Source organism: Pelophylax lessonae (assembly GCF_965119305.1).
Source record: "Pelophylax lessonae genome assembly, chromosome: 9".
NCBI lineage: Eukaryota > Metazoa > Chordata > Amphibia > Anura > Ranidae > Pelophylax > Pelophylax lessonae.
Window position 1 is genome coordinate 265467131 of NC_138776.1, and position 16814 is coordinate 265483944.

Consider the following 16814-nt stretch of genomic DNA (forward strand, 5'->3'; position numbering starts at 1 on the left):
AGATATAAAAGTTGAGGTTAAAGCAGAAGAAGAAGAGACGTATGTGAGGGATGATCAGCAGTCTATGGAGGAGGAAGGAATAACGAGGACATTTATAGAGGAGGACACTCCTACAGAGTTTCCTCAGAGCTCTCAGACGGGTGAGAAGCCGTATTCCTGTCCTCAGTGCAGGAAAAGTTTTTCACACAAGTCCTATCTTATCATACATGAAAGGTGTCACACTGGCGAGAAGCCTTATTCTTGTTCTGAGTGCGGGAAATGTTTTGCAAAATCATCAAATCTGGTTACACATCAAAGGTCTCACACGGGGGAAAGGCGGTATTCCTGCCTTGAGTGCGGAAAATGTTTTTTAGTTAAGTCACATCTTTACAGACATCAGAGAGTGCATACGGGCGAGAAGCCGTATTCCTGTTCTCAGTGCGGGAAAAGTTTTTCGGTGGAGTCACATCTTTCCACGCATCTGAGATCGCACACGGGTGAGAAGCCGTATTCCTGCCCTGAGTGCGGGAAAAGTTTTCCAAGAAAAACACACCTTGTCATACATCACAGGTCTCACACGGGAGAAAAACCGTATTCCTGTTCTGAGTGCGGAAAGCGTTTTATAGACAAGTCCTCTCTTAACAGGCATCAGAGATCTCACACGGGGGAGAAGCCGTATTCCTGTGCTGAGTGCGGGAAAGGTTTTTCGCAGAAGTGCAATCTTTACTCACATCAAAGATCTCACCTGGGGGAGAAGCCACTTTTCCCCGAGTGAAGGAATTATCCCTTTACTGAAGTCCTGTCTTTCTGTACATCAGGGGTCCTACAAAGCCCTTGGGTTGTATTAGTGCCTTGAGTGCGAGAAATGTCTTCAATATGAATGTTGCTAAATATAGTATTTTACATTAAAGAAGAAGTATAGGCAAAACCTTTTTTTTTTTTTCATTTCGGATTAACTAAGGGTGGGTTATAACCCCTTATTTTCACCAACTGTCTCATTCGGGAGAAATACCTTCACTTCCTGTCCCATCAACAACACAGGAAGTGAGAGGAAATCCATGCAAATTAGGAGAATCCCTTGGGTCCCCCCTAGGTCACCAGAACTAGTGTCCCCATTGGAAGAATTCCCCTCTATTGCTTTTCTGGGGACAACCCCAATATGTGGGATTTTCTTTTACTTTCACTTTCAGTGATAATGGTAAATGGGACAAAAAGAGAGGGCGAATTTCCCTAATGGGAGCGCAGACAGCAATAAAAGCTAACAGGGGTTCCAATCCCTCTCCACTCTATCCAAAACTAAAAAAAAAAAATGTTTTGCCTTTAGTTTTCCTTTAGATCAGTGGTCTTCAAACTGCGTCCCGGGGGCTGGATGCTGCCCTTTGCTTGCTTTTATTGGTAGTAGTTGTGCCATATCATTGGGTCCCATTGTTGCTATCATTGGGAGGACCTGTGCCCCATCATTGGGTCATATTGTTGGTAGTATTGGTAGGAATTGTGCCTTATCATTGGGTCCCATTGTTTTTATCCTTGGGATGAATTGTGCCCCATTATTGGGTCCCATTGTTAGTATTGGTAAGAGTTGTGCCCCAATATTTGGACCCATTGTTGGTATCATTGGGAGGAATTATACCCCATCATTGGGTCCTATTGTTGTTATCATTGGGGGGATTTGTGCCCCATCATTGGGTCCCATTGTTGTTAGTATTGGTAGGAATTGTGCTCCATCATAGTGTTGGTATTATTGGTAGGAATTGTGGCCCATCATTGGGTCCCATTGTTGTTAGTATTGGTAGGAATTGTGCCCCATCATTGGATCCTATTGTTGGTATCATTGGGAAGAATTGTGCCCCATCATTGTTAGAAATTGTACCCCATCATTGTGATGGGGCACATTTCCTCCCAATGATGGGGCACAATTCCTACCAATGATACCAACACTAGGACCCAATAATGGGGCAAAATTCCTACCAATAATACCAGCAATAGGACCCAATGATAAGGCACAATACCTCCCAAAGACACAAACGATGGGGCAAAATTCTTCTCACTGACACCCAATAATACTATTTGGACCCAATGATGGGGCAAAATTCCTACCAGTGATACCAACAATAAGACCCAATGATGGGGCACAATTCCTACCAATGATACCAACAATGAGATCCAATGATGGGGCACAATTCCTACCAATGATACCAACAATAGGACCCAAAGATAAGGCACGGTCCCTACCAATAATACCAATAGCACCCAATGATGGGGCACAATTCCTACCAATGATACCAACAATGAGATCTAATGATGGGGCACAATTCCTACCAATGATACCAACAATAGAACCCAATGATAAGGCACAGTTCCTACCAATGATACCAATAGGACCCAATGATGGGGGAAAATTCCTACCAGTGATACCAACAATGGGACCCTATAATGGGGCAAAATCCTCCCTATGATACTAACAACGGGACCCAATGATCGGGTACAATTTCTACCAATGATACCAACAATGGAACTCAATGATGGGGCACAATTCCCACCAATGATACCAACAATGGAACTCAATGATGGGGCACAATTCCCACCAATGATGCCAACAATGGAACTCAATGATGGGGCACAATTCCCACCAATGATACCAACAATGGGACTCAATGATGGGGCACAATTCCTAGCAATGATACCAACAATGGGACTCAATGATGGGGCACAATTCCTAGCAATGATACCAACAATGGGACCCAATTATGGGGCACAATTCCTACCAATAAAACCAATGATGGGGCACAATTCCCACCAATGATACCAATAGGACAAAATGATGTGGCACAATTCCCACCAATGATACCAATAGGACCCAATGATGGGGCACAATTCCTACCAATGACACCAACAATGGGACCCAATAATGGGGTACAATTTCTACCTATGATACCAACAATGGGACCCAATGATGGTGCACAATTCCTACCAATGATACCAACAATTTGACCCAATGATGGGGCACAATTGCTACCAATGATACCAATGATGGGGCACAGTTCCCACCAATGATACCAATAGGACCCAATGATGGGGCACAGTTCCTACCACTGAAACCCAACGATGGGGCACAATTCCTCTCACTGACACCAACGATGGGGCATTGCCTACTCCAACTGAGGCCGGGACATTTCCTACTCCAGATGGCCACAGTCCAGCCCCCCTGAAGTCTGAATGACAGGAAACTGGCCGTTTGTTTAGAAAACATTCGACCAGTTTAGCATATAGCCCAATACCATTCGTTTTGTTCACACAGTAGGAATATGCATGGCGCGTTGTAAGATAGGAAGTATTCAGCCACTAAACAAATGAACCCCTCCTAGCAATGTAATTACCAGGCTACAGCTAGGGGGAGCTCTAATGTTTAGAGTGTGATCGAAGGAGAGTGATTCCATCTCACATTATCCCTTTCAGGCCAGTGCTGTTTGTGCATTATTTTTGCACAGGTGTTAAATTGCACATTTTGGTGCCTGACGTTTAGGTAAAATGCCCAAACCTGTATTTTCTGAAAGCAGAGACCCTGGCGATTAAAACGGGGGTAATTGTTTAGGTGTTTCAGCTTAATATCCGGGTTTATTTTTTGCTCCCCCCCCCCCCCCCCATTTTCTATGCTGTGATCTTTTCTACAATACTTTGTTATAACAATGTAACACGTGGTGTATTGTATTGTACACAAATTAATAACGACTCCGCCTCCACATTCCAGACATGTCATTTTCCTGACCAATCAGATTTCTACCTTTTTATTATTTCCTGATATTTCTGACTGTAACTTTGTTAAATGTAAAATGATAATAAAAACGTTATTGAGTGCAAAAGAAAATTGTGTGTGTCGGTGCAATGATGGCAAATGTCGGTGTAACGGAACCGTGACCCACACTGCGCTTGTGGGCTTCCGTCAGAATACGGCTTCCTCCAGTCTGAACATAGATATCAGATATTCTAGCCGCCCCCCCATACAAAACTAGCCAGAACTTAACTTGTATATGCAGCACTACTCCCATGGGAGCTGCTGGTTACGGATTCCCCTGGGTTACCCATAGCAACAACTTGACAATTTAGCATTTTCCAAGTGCTTGGCTCAGTCAGAAAACAGTCCAGTGGTTTTGTTTTTTTTGTGGTTTTTTATTTGAGAACTTGGATAGGAGAAGGGAATGAGTGGGATACTCCAACTTGAACAAGTATGCACAATTTGCTGGGACGTCTAAGTATAGCTGAGTGCGGCAAGGCCGCTGCTTCACCTTGTCACTGTAGTGAAGAAGAATTTGATGAACTGTACTACTCTGTGAATCCCTCTTCAGGGCCCTACATGGCACCACCTTTGTCCCTATTCTTTAGGGTTCTACACGGCACCCCCTTTGTCCCTATTCTTCAGGGTCCTACATGGCCCTTTATTGTACACTCTGTGTGAGCTGGCTCCCTGATCCTCTGAATTCATTGGAGTGGTCCCCCTTCCTGGGTAGACCCTTTGGCAAATCTCCTGGTACTCACGATACTGTTTTTCCCGAGAGACTCTGCCAGCAGCTCCACACCTGGTTCACTAGGCCGACTGCCTGAACCACCTTCCTCATACTCAGCAGGAGGAGAGACAGCAATCAGCCTCCTCCTGGGACTCTGCTTCCCGCCAAAGACGCCCTGTCACATGTCCCCTCAGCTTTTATGGGCAATCCCAGGATGCATTGCAAGAATGCCCTCCCACTGGGATTCCCACAAAAGCTAATGTGTCACTGGCTGGGTTTCCTCCGATGTCCAACAAGCTCCCTCATTAGATGCAGTGGAGACACTCCCTCAGATCCAGTGAATCACACCTGGAAACATGTAACAGGCAACCTAATAGATCAGGCTCCCCTGATAAGCAGAAGGAGCCATAGATGCTTTTGCCTAGCACCTACCTAGGAGGGTGCTACATATAGAACTGAAACCTTAATTGAACAATGTCATATTGAATATATATACCTCACAGGAGGACATCCCCCCCCCCTCCTGATCAGATTACCCCACCAGGTCAGGTGCCTGATTACATTATCCCATGCAGATGAAATTGTGTACAGAAATATAATTACCCTGAACTGATTATCTAAGGAACCACCAACACAAACAGTATTCTACTTTCCCACCAGTAACTAATAGATGACAGTGATTCAATCAACCTGAGCCAATTAACTAGCAGACTGCTGTCCTTGAGCTCCTGAAGTACAATACACATTATTATAATTGTAAACACAGAACCCACAGTAAACAATAGATGAGTAAATCAGCACAAACAACAATGTGTGGAAGACCCGTGGTTGAGCTGATGATATTAGCATCTGCTATGAGTCTGACTGTGTGAAGCAGTCTCTTATTGGCAATAGGCAGCTAGGCCTTAACATGAATCCTAGGTCTAGAGTCCCAGAGTCTTCATACATAGCTTGAGATATGTTGTTGACAAATATTACTGTCCCATTTGAGTATTCCAAACCAAATTCTCAGTGTCTATTAAGTCCATAATTTTCTTGGTCACCCTGTGTCCCTAGTAGACACAGGGTGACTTACACATAAGAGGGGCCATGGGAGCTGAGAGAGGGATTTCCCAACCTCTCTAAGGTAAGCTGTGTTCCACGGGCCTCCCAACCAAAGTGACTCCCGTCATAGTCTGGTTCCAAATATTGCCCATAGGTGATGCTTTAAAAGCCTTTACAGGTCATCAGTTTAGTGTTAACCTTCAACAAATGGGCATGTAACGCGTGTAGTGCAATCAGCATTTTCATGGGTAGTTCCACCTAACATGTGCATTTACATTAGGGCACAAATATTTTGGGGGGAGGGGTTTAAGTGCTAAGGTGTGACTACGGTAACTATTTACATTTTTTTTTCACTTAACTTTATTGCTTTCTCATAAGGAATCAATAACTCCCTATGTGATAGGATGTTGTTGTGACGTGTTCTCTTTAATAAGGGGGTCTATAAGAACAGATGTTTACTGGTTTTTCCTTCCTCTGCATGGCAACATCTGCCCTACCAGTACTGGGCCTGCAGGTGGAATAGCGAGGCCTTGGAAACATAGTGGGGAGGTGGTGACCAATGATCAGTGTAGTGGCCCCTTACATTGGTGACCAATAAGATAAGCACTTGACAGTGGTCAAAGTAGCGGTCTCTTACATTGGTGACCAATAGGAGAAGGACCCCTTATCTCAATGGTCAGTGTAGTGGTCCCTTACATTAGTGACCAATAGGAGAAGGATTCCCTTATATCAGTGGTCAGTGTAGTGGTCCATTACATTGGTGACCAATGGGAGAAGGATCCCCTTATATGAGTGGTCAGTGTAGTGGCCCCTTACACTGGTGACCAGTGGCAAAGACCCCCTTATATCAGTGGTCAGTGTGGTGGTCCCTTACATTACTGACCAATGGGAGAAGGACCCTTTATATCAATGGTCAGTGTAATAGTCCCTTACATTGTTGACCAATGGGTGAAGGACCCTTTATATCAATGGTCAGTGTAATGGTCCCTTACATTGGTGACCAATGGGAGAAGGATTCCCTTATATCAGTGGTCAGTGTAGTGGTCCCTTACATTGGTGACCAATGGGAGAAGGATCCCCTTATATGAGTGGTCAGTGTAGTGGCCCCTTACATGGGTGACCAGTGACAAAGGCCCCCTTATATCAGTGGTCAGTGTGGTGGTCCCTTACATTGGTGACCAATGGGAGAAGGACCCTTTATATCAATGGTCAGTGTAATGGTCCCTTACATTAGTGACCAATGGGAGAAGGAACCCCTTATATCCGTGGTCAGTGTAGTGGTCCTTTACGTTGGTGACTAATGGGAGAAGGATCCCCTTATATGAGTGGTCAGTGTAGTGGCCCCTTACACTGGTGACCAGTGGCAAAGACCCCCTTATATCAGTGGTCAGTGTGGTGGTCCCTTACATTACTGACCAATGGGAGAAGGACCCTTTATTTCAATGGTCAGTGTAATAGTCCCATACATTGTTGACCAATGGGAGAAGGACCCTTTATATCAATGGTCAGTGTAATAGTCCCTTACATTGGTGACCAATGGGAGAAGGACCCCCTTCTATCAGTGGTCAATGTAGTGGTCCCTTACATTGGTGACCAATGAGAGAAGGACCCCCTTACATAAGTGGTCAGTGTAGTGGTCCCTTACATCCGTGACCAATGGGAGAAGGACCCCCTTATATCAGTGGTCAGTGTAGTGGTCCCTTACATTGGTGACCAATGGGAGAAGGACCCCCTTATATTAGTGGTCAGTGTAGTAGTTACTTACATCAGTGACCAATGGGAGAAGGACCCTATATATAAGTAGTCAGTGTAGTCTCTCTTACATTGGTGACCAATTAGAGACGGACCCCCTATAACAGTGATCAGTGTAATGGTCCCTTACATTGGTGACCAATGGCAGTATGATCCCCTTATATCAGTATTCAGTGTAGTGGTCCCTTGCATTGGGGTAACCCCCTGACAATGATTTGCCTTGAGAAGATATTACGCCAGACAGGAGAAAGACAAATACCACTGGGACAACGATAAGAGCAGAAGAAAGCAACAACCCAGTGAGTACAGATTCCGATTACAGGGGTGTAGGTAAGGGGGGGTTAGGGGGATAAGCAGATACTGGCTTTGCAGTCACAGCTCCTGCCACCTGTTAGAACTCGGAAACAGGCAGCAGCAGCTAAGAGAGAGGGAGGCTCTATTTTCACCTCCTCCTTCACTCCAGTCACATGACACAATGGAGGGAGGAGTTCCCCCTCACTAAGCTTCTGTCTTGTGGATGTATTTTACGGAGGGAGGAGAGCTGCACTGGGCAAAGCGCTGTCCTCCTCCATTCAGATTGTCACTGTCACCTAGTAGGGCCCGCTGCAATGTTCTTCTGTACCCCTGTGTGACTCTAGGGGCACACTGCAGAGCTCCGTAATGCCCATCCCCCAGACATAGGAACCACCCTAATTTACCACCTGTTCGATGTTTGGTCTGTTTATTATAAACATGCAAAGTCTTAAGCCCCGTACACACGCGTCGAAAATCGGCAGGGAATTTTCGTCCGACGAACGATCTGCCGATTTTCGGCTTGTTAGTATAATGCTTCCGACAACCAACTCCAACTTTTCGGCCGAAAAAAATCTGGTGTGCAGGCTATAAAATTTTTGTCCGCCGTCAAAACACGGCCGATTTTCGTGCAGTCAGCACAGATTTCGACAGGGAAAAATCTAATGAGCAAGACTGGGCATGCTCAGAGAAGAAAGAACACAAAGAAAGCAAACCAACACATGACATCACTTCTGAAGTAGAATTTTGTCGGCCGAGAAAATTTGTGTGCAGTCTAGGCACATTCCAACCAACAAAACACCACTCTGGACAAAAGACGGACGATCGGTCGGCCGATACTAGGCTTTAGTAGATACTTGATTTCGGAAGCCTTCTTCAACTCATTCACAAAGAAGGAACCCTGGCTGATAAAGGCTGGACTAGGCAGTAATCTATTTCCCTTCCCGTTGGTGGGAGTGGAGATGACCCATCTATATGGATATACAGTACATACACACAAAGCACAAGGCCGTGTTCTCACTACGAGACATTTCTCGAAGGGCTGCAGTTACTCTGAGCTCCACAAGGTGGTGATCTCACATCTATCCAGACAGGAAGTGATGTCAGGTATAAATATGAAGTTCCAGTTCCAGGTGAGAGGTGGGGGAAAGTAGAGCAGAGACATCACTGGAAGTGGCAGCAGAGGGGGTAATAAGATCTTATTTTCTATTTACACCCATTAAATCCCCCCACCCCACCCGTCATGTGCCGTCCTCTTCCTCCATAGTCACTGTGACGTCTTTTATCTCCAGCAGATGATGATACACACATATATAGTGTGGAAACCTAGATTACCCCTTCAGGGTCAGAACAACTTACGGGGCCGGAACATTCTCTTCATTTTGGAGATTGGTCACCTTCTCACCTCATCAGTCTATACCAGGGGTCTCCAAACTTTCTAAACAAGGGGCCAGTTTACTGTCTTTCAGACTTTAGGCCACATGTTGCAAACACAAGGCCCGCGGGCTGAATCTGGCCCTCCAGGTCATTTCATGTGGCCCTCAAACCTCTCCTGCAGCTGCAGCACCCCCCTCATCTCCAACACCCCCTGTCTCAGAAGTTGGCAGCAGAGAGGAGGACAGAACCCTGCACTTTCTGCTTCCCAGCTCTGCCCCCACTGTGATGTAGGGAAGGGTGGGGGGCCCTTGACTTTTGATGGTGGGGCTCTTGGCATCTGATGTAAGGGGGGTGGTGCTCTGGAAATCTAGTCTTATCGATACAACTGGCCCTTTGAGGACGAACATAATGCTGATGCGGCCCACTATAAAATTGAGTTTGACGACCCTGCTTTAGAGGGACTGGACTGTGGCTATTGGAAGTAGAAAATGTCCCAGTGTCAGTGGGAGTAAACAATGCCCCATCTTTAGTGGGATGATTAACACCCCATCGGTGTCAGTGGGAGGAATAGTGCCTCATCATTGGTGTCGGTGGTAGTAATAGTGCCCCATCATTGGTGTCAGTGGGGGGAATAGTGCCCCATCATTGGTGTCAGTGGGGGGAATAGTGCCCCATCATTGGTGTCAGTGGGTGGAATAGTGCCCCATCATTGGTGTCAGTGGGGGGAATAGTGCCCCATCATTGGTGTCAGTGGGTGGAATAGTGCCCCATCATTGGTGTCAGTGGGAGGAATAGTGCCCCATCATTGGTGTCAGTGGGTGGAATAGTGCCCCATCATTGGTGTCAGTGGGGGGAATAGTGCCCCATCATTGGTGTCAGTGGGTGGAATAGTGCCCCATCATTGGTGTCAGTGGGTGGAATAGTGCCCCATCATTGGTGTCAGTGAGTGTAAGTGTGCCCATCATTGGTATCAGTGGCAAGAATTATGCTCCCATTGTTGGAGTCAGTAGTAGGAGTAGTGCCCCAAGGGCCAGATAAAGGCAAGCAAAGAGCCGCAGTTTGGAGACCACTGGTCTATACTACCCAATTAAAGGACTTTTATTAGGGGCCGGAGGATGGGATTTTATGGATTTGAATATTTACGTCTTTGATTTATTCAAATAAGAAGAAAGATAGAAAAGTAATTTGTAGTAAGGCCCCTTTCCCTCAGAAAGGAATCCGCTTTGCTCAGTCGGGGATCTTCCCAATGATCCCCAGCTGAGTAGAGCTGATGCTCCTTGGATGCCCCGTCATCCTTACAAGCAAAGCAGGACTGTCGATCTTGTGTGGGTAAATAATACTTCAGCCTGAAATATTGCTTCATGTGTCTGGATGGTGACTGTATCATTGTGTGTGTCAGGTTCCTATAAGGTGTCAGGATGTCACTGTCTATTTCTCCATGGAGGAGTGGGAGTATTTAGAAGGACACAAGGATCTCTACAAGGACGTCATGATGGAGAATCAGCCGCCCCTCACATCACCGGGTAAGAGGAGACTTTATTGTAAAGGAGAGAGCAGTACGGAGGCTCCACCTAGATCCCCCATCATCTGATAAACACATAGAAACAATGTATTCAGTCAGTGTGTGTGTTTCCTACAGATGGATCCAGTAATGGGAACCCACCAGAGAGATGTCCCCGTCCTCTGTATTCCCGGGATTCCACACAGGAAGGTCACACCATCCCCCACCATCATCAGGTTGATGAGGAACAATCACTGATAGTATCATTAGGATCTGTACATTATCTGCATTGTTACCATTGATGTCATTTTTATTATATATCAGAGTGGAAGCCTGAGAGATTCTAAATTTGAAGTTAAAGAAGAGATAAAGGAGGAGGATACGGTGATGGAGGAGTCAGAGTTTCTAAAAGGACACAAAGATCTGTACCAGGACACCATGGAGGAGTCATCCAGCTACAGGAACCCCCTAGGGAGATGTCCCCGTCCTCTGTATTCCCGGGATTCCACACAGGAAGGTCACACCATCCTTCACCATCATCAGGTAGGCGAGGAACAACCACTGATAGTTATAATTTATACCCCAGTATCTTTCTTACAATAAATGTTTTATAATATAACGCAGTGTGGAATCCTTGGGGATGATAATATTGATTTTAAACAAGAGTATAAAGAGGAGGATGAGGAGTATGGTGTGATGAAGGAGCTTTCTGAAGGACACAAAGATCTCCACAAGGACATTATGATGGAGCTACCATATGCTAGGAACCCACCAGAGAGATGTCCCCATCCTCTGTATTCCCAGGATTCCACACAGGAAGGTCTCACAATCCCTCACCATCACAAGGTTGGTTGGATGGAGCATCTAGAACATATATTTGTGGAGACGATATGTTGATTTTTTTATGTAATGTCACAATATTAAAGCTTATATTTTACAGATGATATTATCTCTCATTCTCTTGGTTTAGGGTGAAGATCTGATAGATATTAAAGTTGAGGTTAAAGCAGAAGAAGAAGAGATGTATGTGAGGGATGATCAGCAGTCTATGGTGGCGGATGGCATAACGAGGACATTTATAGAGGAGGACACTCCTACAAAGATCAGCACAGGTGGGTCATTAACATGAAATCCATTCCTCCACCCATACCGCTCATTGATTGGTCCAGAGTAGGGCAAGGACTGTGTGATATCAACCTGTAATACCCTGGTCACTTTTCTGAGCTGTATTCCCCATCCTGTATTTCTCTCAGATAATCTTTGTATTTTCTGTTTTAGTAGATGGACGAGAGATGAGGAAAACCTCAGAGGATTGTCTCACTTTGACTCCAGACTGTAAAGTAGAAGATGAGGACATCACACAGTATAGTCCAGGAGAAAACCCGGCTACCTCAAATGTCCATCCGGCACCACACAGTGTAGATGGACCATCGTATTCCTCTTATCCTGAGGAACCTCAGACTGTGAGGGATGGTGCCGGACCATCGTATTCCTCTTATCCTGAGGAACCTCAGACTGTGAGGGACGGTGCCGGACCATCAAATTCCTCTTATCCCGAGGAACCTCAGACTGTGAGGGACAGTGCGGGACCATTGTATTTCTCTTATCCTGAGGAACCTCAGACTGTGAGGGACAGTGCCGGACCATCGTATTTGACTTTTCCTGAGGAACCTCAGACTGTGAGGGACGATGCCGGACTATCGTATTCCTCTTATCCTGAAGAACTTCAGACTGTGAGCGACGGTGCCGAACCATCGTATTCCTCCTATCCTGAGGAATCTAAGACTTTGAGGGACGGTGCCGTCCTTCCATCAGATAAGAGGTTTCCCTGTACTGAGTGCGGGAAATGTTTCTTTTCTAAATCCAAACTTAATGTACATAAGAAAGGATCTCACACAGGAGAGAAGCCCCATTCCTGCCATGAGTGTGGGAAATGTTTTTCAAGGAAGTCCCATCTTTCCATACATCAAAGGTCTCACACAGGTGAGAAGCCATATTCCTGTCCTGAGTGCAAAAAATTTTTTTCGAGGAAGTCCCATCTTGACAGACATCAGAGACTGCATACAGAGGAGAAGCCGTATTCCTGTCCTGAGTGTGGGAAATGTTTTGTACAAAAATCAGATCTTTTCACACATCAGAGGTCTCACACGAGTGATAAGCCGTTTTCCTGTCCTGAGTGTGGGAAATGTTTTTTTAAGAAGTCCCATCTTTCCATACACCAGAGATCTCACACGGGCGAGAAGCCATATTCTTGTCCTGTGTGTGGGAAAGGTTTTTCACAGAACTCCAATCTTATCATACACCAGAGATCTCACACGGGCGAGAAGCCTTATTCTTGTTCTGAGTGTGGGAAATGTTTTGTAAAAGCATCAAATCTTGTTACACATCAAAGGTCTCACACGGGGGAAAGGCGGTATTCCTGTCCTGAGTGCGGGAAATGTTTTTTAGTGAGGTCACATCTTTACAGACACCAGAGGTTGCACACGGGTGAGATGCCATATTCCTGTCCTGAGTGTGGGAAATGTTTTTCAGTGGAGTCACATCTTTACACACATCAGAGATCGCACACGGGGGAGAAGCCGTATTCCTGTCCTGAATGCAGGAAATGTTTTTCTTTGAAGTCCAATCTTAACAGACATCAGAGATCACATACGGGGGAGAGGCCATATTCCTGCCCTGAGTGCAGGAAAAGCTTCCTAGAAAAATCTGAACTTGTCACACATCAAAGGTCTCACACGGGGGAGAAGCCTTTTTCCTGTCCTGAGTGCAGGAAATGTTTTGCAGGGAAGTCAAATCTTTACAGACATCAAAGGTCTCACATGGGAAAGAAGCTACGTTCCTGTCCTGAGTGAGGGAATTGTTCCGCACTCAAGTCCTGTCTTCCTGTACATCAGGGATCCCACACAACCCTCGAGGTGTATTAGTGCCTTGAGTGCGGGAAATGTCTTCTATATGAATGTCTATATATGTTGGTGGACATGTGGGGAAGAAGCACCCCCTGATAAACACCTCAGATATACTCCATGGCTGATCTTCATCATATAAAAAAAACTTCATAAGGAGATCAGAGATCACCAAAGACATGGATGAAGTGTTGTCCCCGTGTTGGCCATTGACAGCAGGAGAAAAATAAAAATGGAGTCCTTACCTTTCATTGGCTGAGTACATTTTGTGGTGGAAACTTTAATAAACACTTACAGGTCTATTTTTAGTTGACCGTATATGACACATATTTACCCAATTTTAGCCGTTTTTTATTTCCTACAATCATTTCCTATGATCATTGGCTCCAGCTAGTGGCCATAATGCTGTGTTGGTTTATTTTTAAATGATGGAGGGATTTCCGAATAAAATACTGCATTTTAGACACTAGACGGAGCTGAGGATCATAGGAAATCACTGTGTTAATTAAATTGCGACCAGAATTTGTCACTGCTGGATGAATACTTGTCGCTCTCATTTAACTAATTGTTTGTAAATAGATGCCCCTGTTTCCTTTGTCAGGCATGGTTTCATACAGATAACTGAGATATCATACCTACGCACTTATCCGTTCAACGGACTAACTTGTACCTCTAGCACCCCCTAGTGTGCATTCTAGTGTAGAAAAAAATATTTCTGACTCACAGTAGCTGTGTGAGTCTGGTTAATTGGTCAAGGTTAGTGTAGGTCAGACTGGAGGGCTCTACGGGTCAGGTACCTCCCCCTTACTCTAAAAGCTTTGAGAAGTTTCTAGAAAGTAATGGGTGGAGGCAAAAAGGGCATGATCTGCATACTCATGAGAATCTGGACAATCCCCAGGTAGGAGGCCTGGCAGGGTGGTTGGATCAGCCCTTAAATATTGTGGAGCCTTGCCAGCATTGGAGTCGGGAGGATGGTGGAGTATTGAGGCTGTGTCGTGTAGCCTGGGAGGGGACCCCTGGGCTGAGGAGGCTCTGCCTTTAGGCTGAAGCTGAGGAAGGACAGAAGGATCTCCACTGCCCTACAGTCTCTTATAGGAGATACCCTGGCTAGCACGGGAGGATATGGACAGCAGGAAGCCTGAACAGCAATCTTTTCAAAAGCAACAGGATTCCAGAGACAGTGTGAGTACCTCTACACCCCCAGGGCCTAAAAGGGAGAAAGCTGCCTGATATAATATCCAGAAAGCTTTCTGGGACAGTGTCAACAAGCTAAACCTAAGCCTTTGTTCTGGGACATTTCACCAAGCACAGGGGACATAGGGCTCCTGCAAGTTGGGACTTTGCTAAAATTCCACCCAGGGGACACAGAGCTCCTACAAGGGGATTTTCCATTGGCAATATCAGAAAGACTGTTGCTATTCCAGAGGGAACACAGTCGAGGATTTGTCATTTTTTGTGGTGTACATAGTGAAGGAAGTTGTCTTCGTTGATGTTCTTCAAGTCAAGTTGAGCATCCCACAATACCTATCCAAGTTGTTTTCCCTCAATAAAACAACACAAACATGTACCACTTTCTGTCTCAGGATGAAAGTTGGAAAAATCTGTGTTGCCTGGCTTTTCAGAAATAGGGGGACCCCCAATCCATTGACCCTCTAGGGTGTAGCGCTACATACCCCTCCAAATCATTTGGTGGAGAAGGGATTATGGTGTGGGGTTGTTTTTCAGATTTCGGGCTTGGCCCGTTAGTTCCAGTGAAGGGAACTCTTAAGGCGTCAGCATACCAAGACATTTTGGACAATTTCATGCTCCCAACTTTGTGGGAAGAGTTTGGGGATGGCCCCTTCCTGTTCCAACATGACTGCACACCAGTGCACAAAGCAAGGTCCATAAAGATATGAATGAGTGGATTTGGGGGTAGAGAAAGTCCGGACCTCAACCCGATAGAACACCTTTGGGATGAATTAGAGCGGAGACTGCAAGCCAGGCCTTCTTGTCCAACGTCATTGTCTGACCTCACAAATGCACTTCTGGAAGAATGGTCAAACATTCCCATAGACACACTGCTGAACCTTGTGGACAGCCTTCCCAGAAGAGTTGAAGCTCCTATAGCTGCAAAGGGTGGGCCAACTCAATATTGAACCCTACGGACTAAGAATGTGGTGCCATAAAAGGCAGGTGTCCCAATACTTTAAGCAATATAGAGTAGTTGTGTTTGGGCTTAAAATGCTGGTAATTAATTGATGAGTATATGTTGGATCAGAGCATTGGTTTGCAAAACGGACTCTTGGCTGACGTTCTTTGCCGATGGTAAAGGAGAGCTCCAGATTGCTGATGCAGTCCTATTTTCTGGTCCCTGCAGAGGGTGTGGACAGAAATGGTCTGACCAATCAGAAGGTCTGAGGAGTGGGTGGTGGGAGGTCATGCTGTTTATGATCATGCAGCTGCCACTGCCTCAGATAGTTTTCTACATGTTTTATTATCCTTCGAAGAGAAGGGTGGAAGGAAAGAAAATTGCTCGATTTCCCCATCAACACAGTCAGTGTTGGTTGAGGAATTCCTCCCCAGTAATATATTTCTCTCCCCCTTGGTGGGAGTGGAGATGACCCTATCTATAATGATATAAAGTACATACACACACAGCACAAGGCCGTGTTCTCACTACGAGACGTTTCTCAGGGCTGCAGTTCCTCTGAGCTCCACAAGGTGGTGATCTCACTTCTACCCAGATAGGAAGTCTCTATGGAAGATAGGAAGTGATGTCAGGTTCAAACAGTAACTGATGTCTGGTTATAAACAGGAAGTTACGGGTGAGTTGGGAGGAAGTAGAGAGGAGACATTGCTGGAAGTGGCAGCAGAGGAGGTAATAAGATATTATTTTATATTTACAACCAGTAACCCCCCCCCCCCCCCCCTGTTATGTCCGTCCTCTTCTTCCATAGTCACTGTGATGTCTTTTATCTCCTGCAGATGATGATATGATGATACACACATATATAGTGTGGAAACCTAGATTGACCCCCTTCAGGGGCAGAACATTCCCCACAGAACATTCTCTTCATTTTGGACTTTAATTATCGTAAATACAGTTATGTGTGTGTGTATATATATATATATATATATATATATATAGAGAGAGAGAGAGAGGGGCCCGCCCCTCCTGAACCATACCAGGCCACATGCCCTTAACATGGGGGGATGCATGCTGGGTCAGTGACGTCACATGGTGGCGGTCCCACCAGATGGCCCTGCCCAGTACCTATGTAAGAACTGTCAAACGGCAGAGCAGGCATTCAGAGGCAAGTGTTTGTCGTGGGCGGAGCGTTTTTTTTTTTTTTTTTAATGAATTGTCAAAAACTGCTTCCTGTTTATATTTTTGACACTTTTGTTGGTGAATGGATAGGGGTACAATGTACCCCTACTCATTCACATAGGGAAGGGGCTGGGATCTGGGGGCCCCCTGCCTGA

The 16814-nt window shown here is 45.6% G+C and overlaps 3 protein-coding genes across 3 annotated transcripts in view; all 3 read left to right on the forward strand.

Moving 5' to 3' along the window:
• The window catches only part of LOC309564445 (uncharacterized protein), a 382799-nt gene that overhangs the window by 240453 nt on the left and 125532 nt on the right, over positions 1-16814 (forward strand).
• LOC309562642 (uncharacterized protein) overlaps positions 1-16814 on the forward strand; it is a 124256-nt gene that overhangs the window by 8121 nt on the left and 99321 nt on the right. The window lies entirely within an intron of this gene.
• On the forward strand, positions 65-13379 carry LOC309563933 (uncharacterized protein; the record flags this gene model as incomplete). Its single annotated transcript, XM_082268564.1, has 3 exons — positions 65-297; positions 373-476; positions 12169-13379. The coding sequence occupies 3 exons, from the start codon at positions 65-67 to the stop codon at positions 13296-13298; spliced, it is 1467 nt and encodes a 488-aa protein (XP_082124690.1). The 3' UTR covers positions 13299-13379.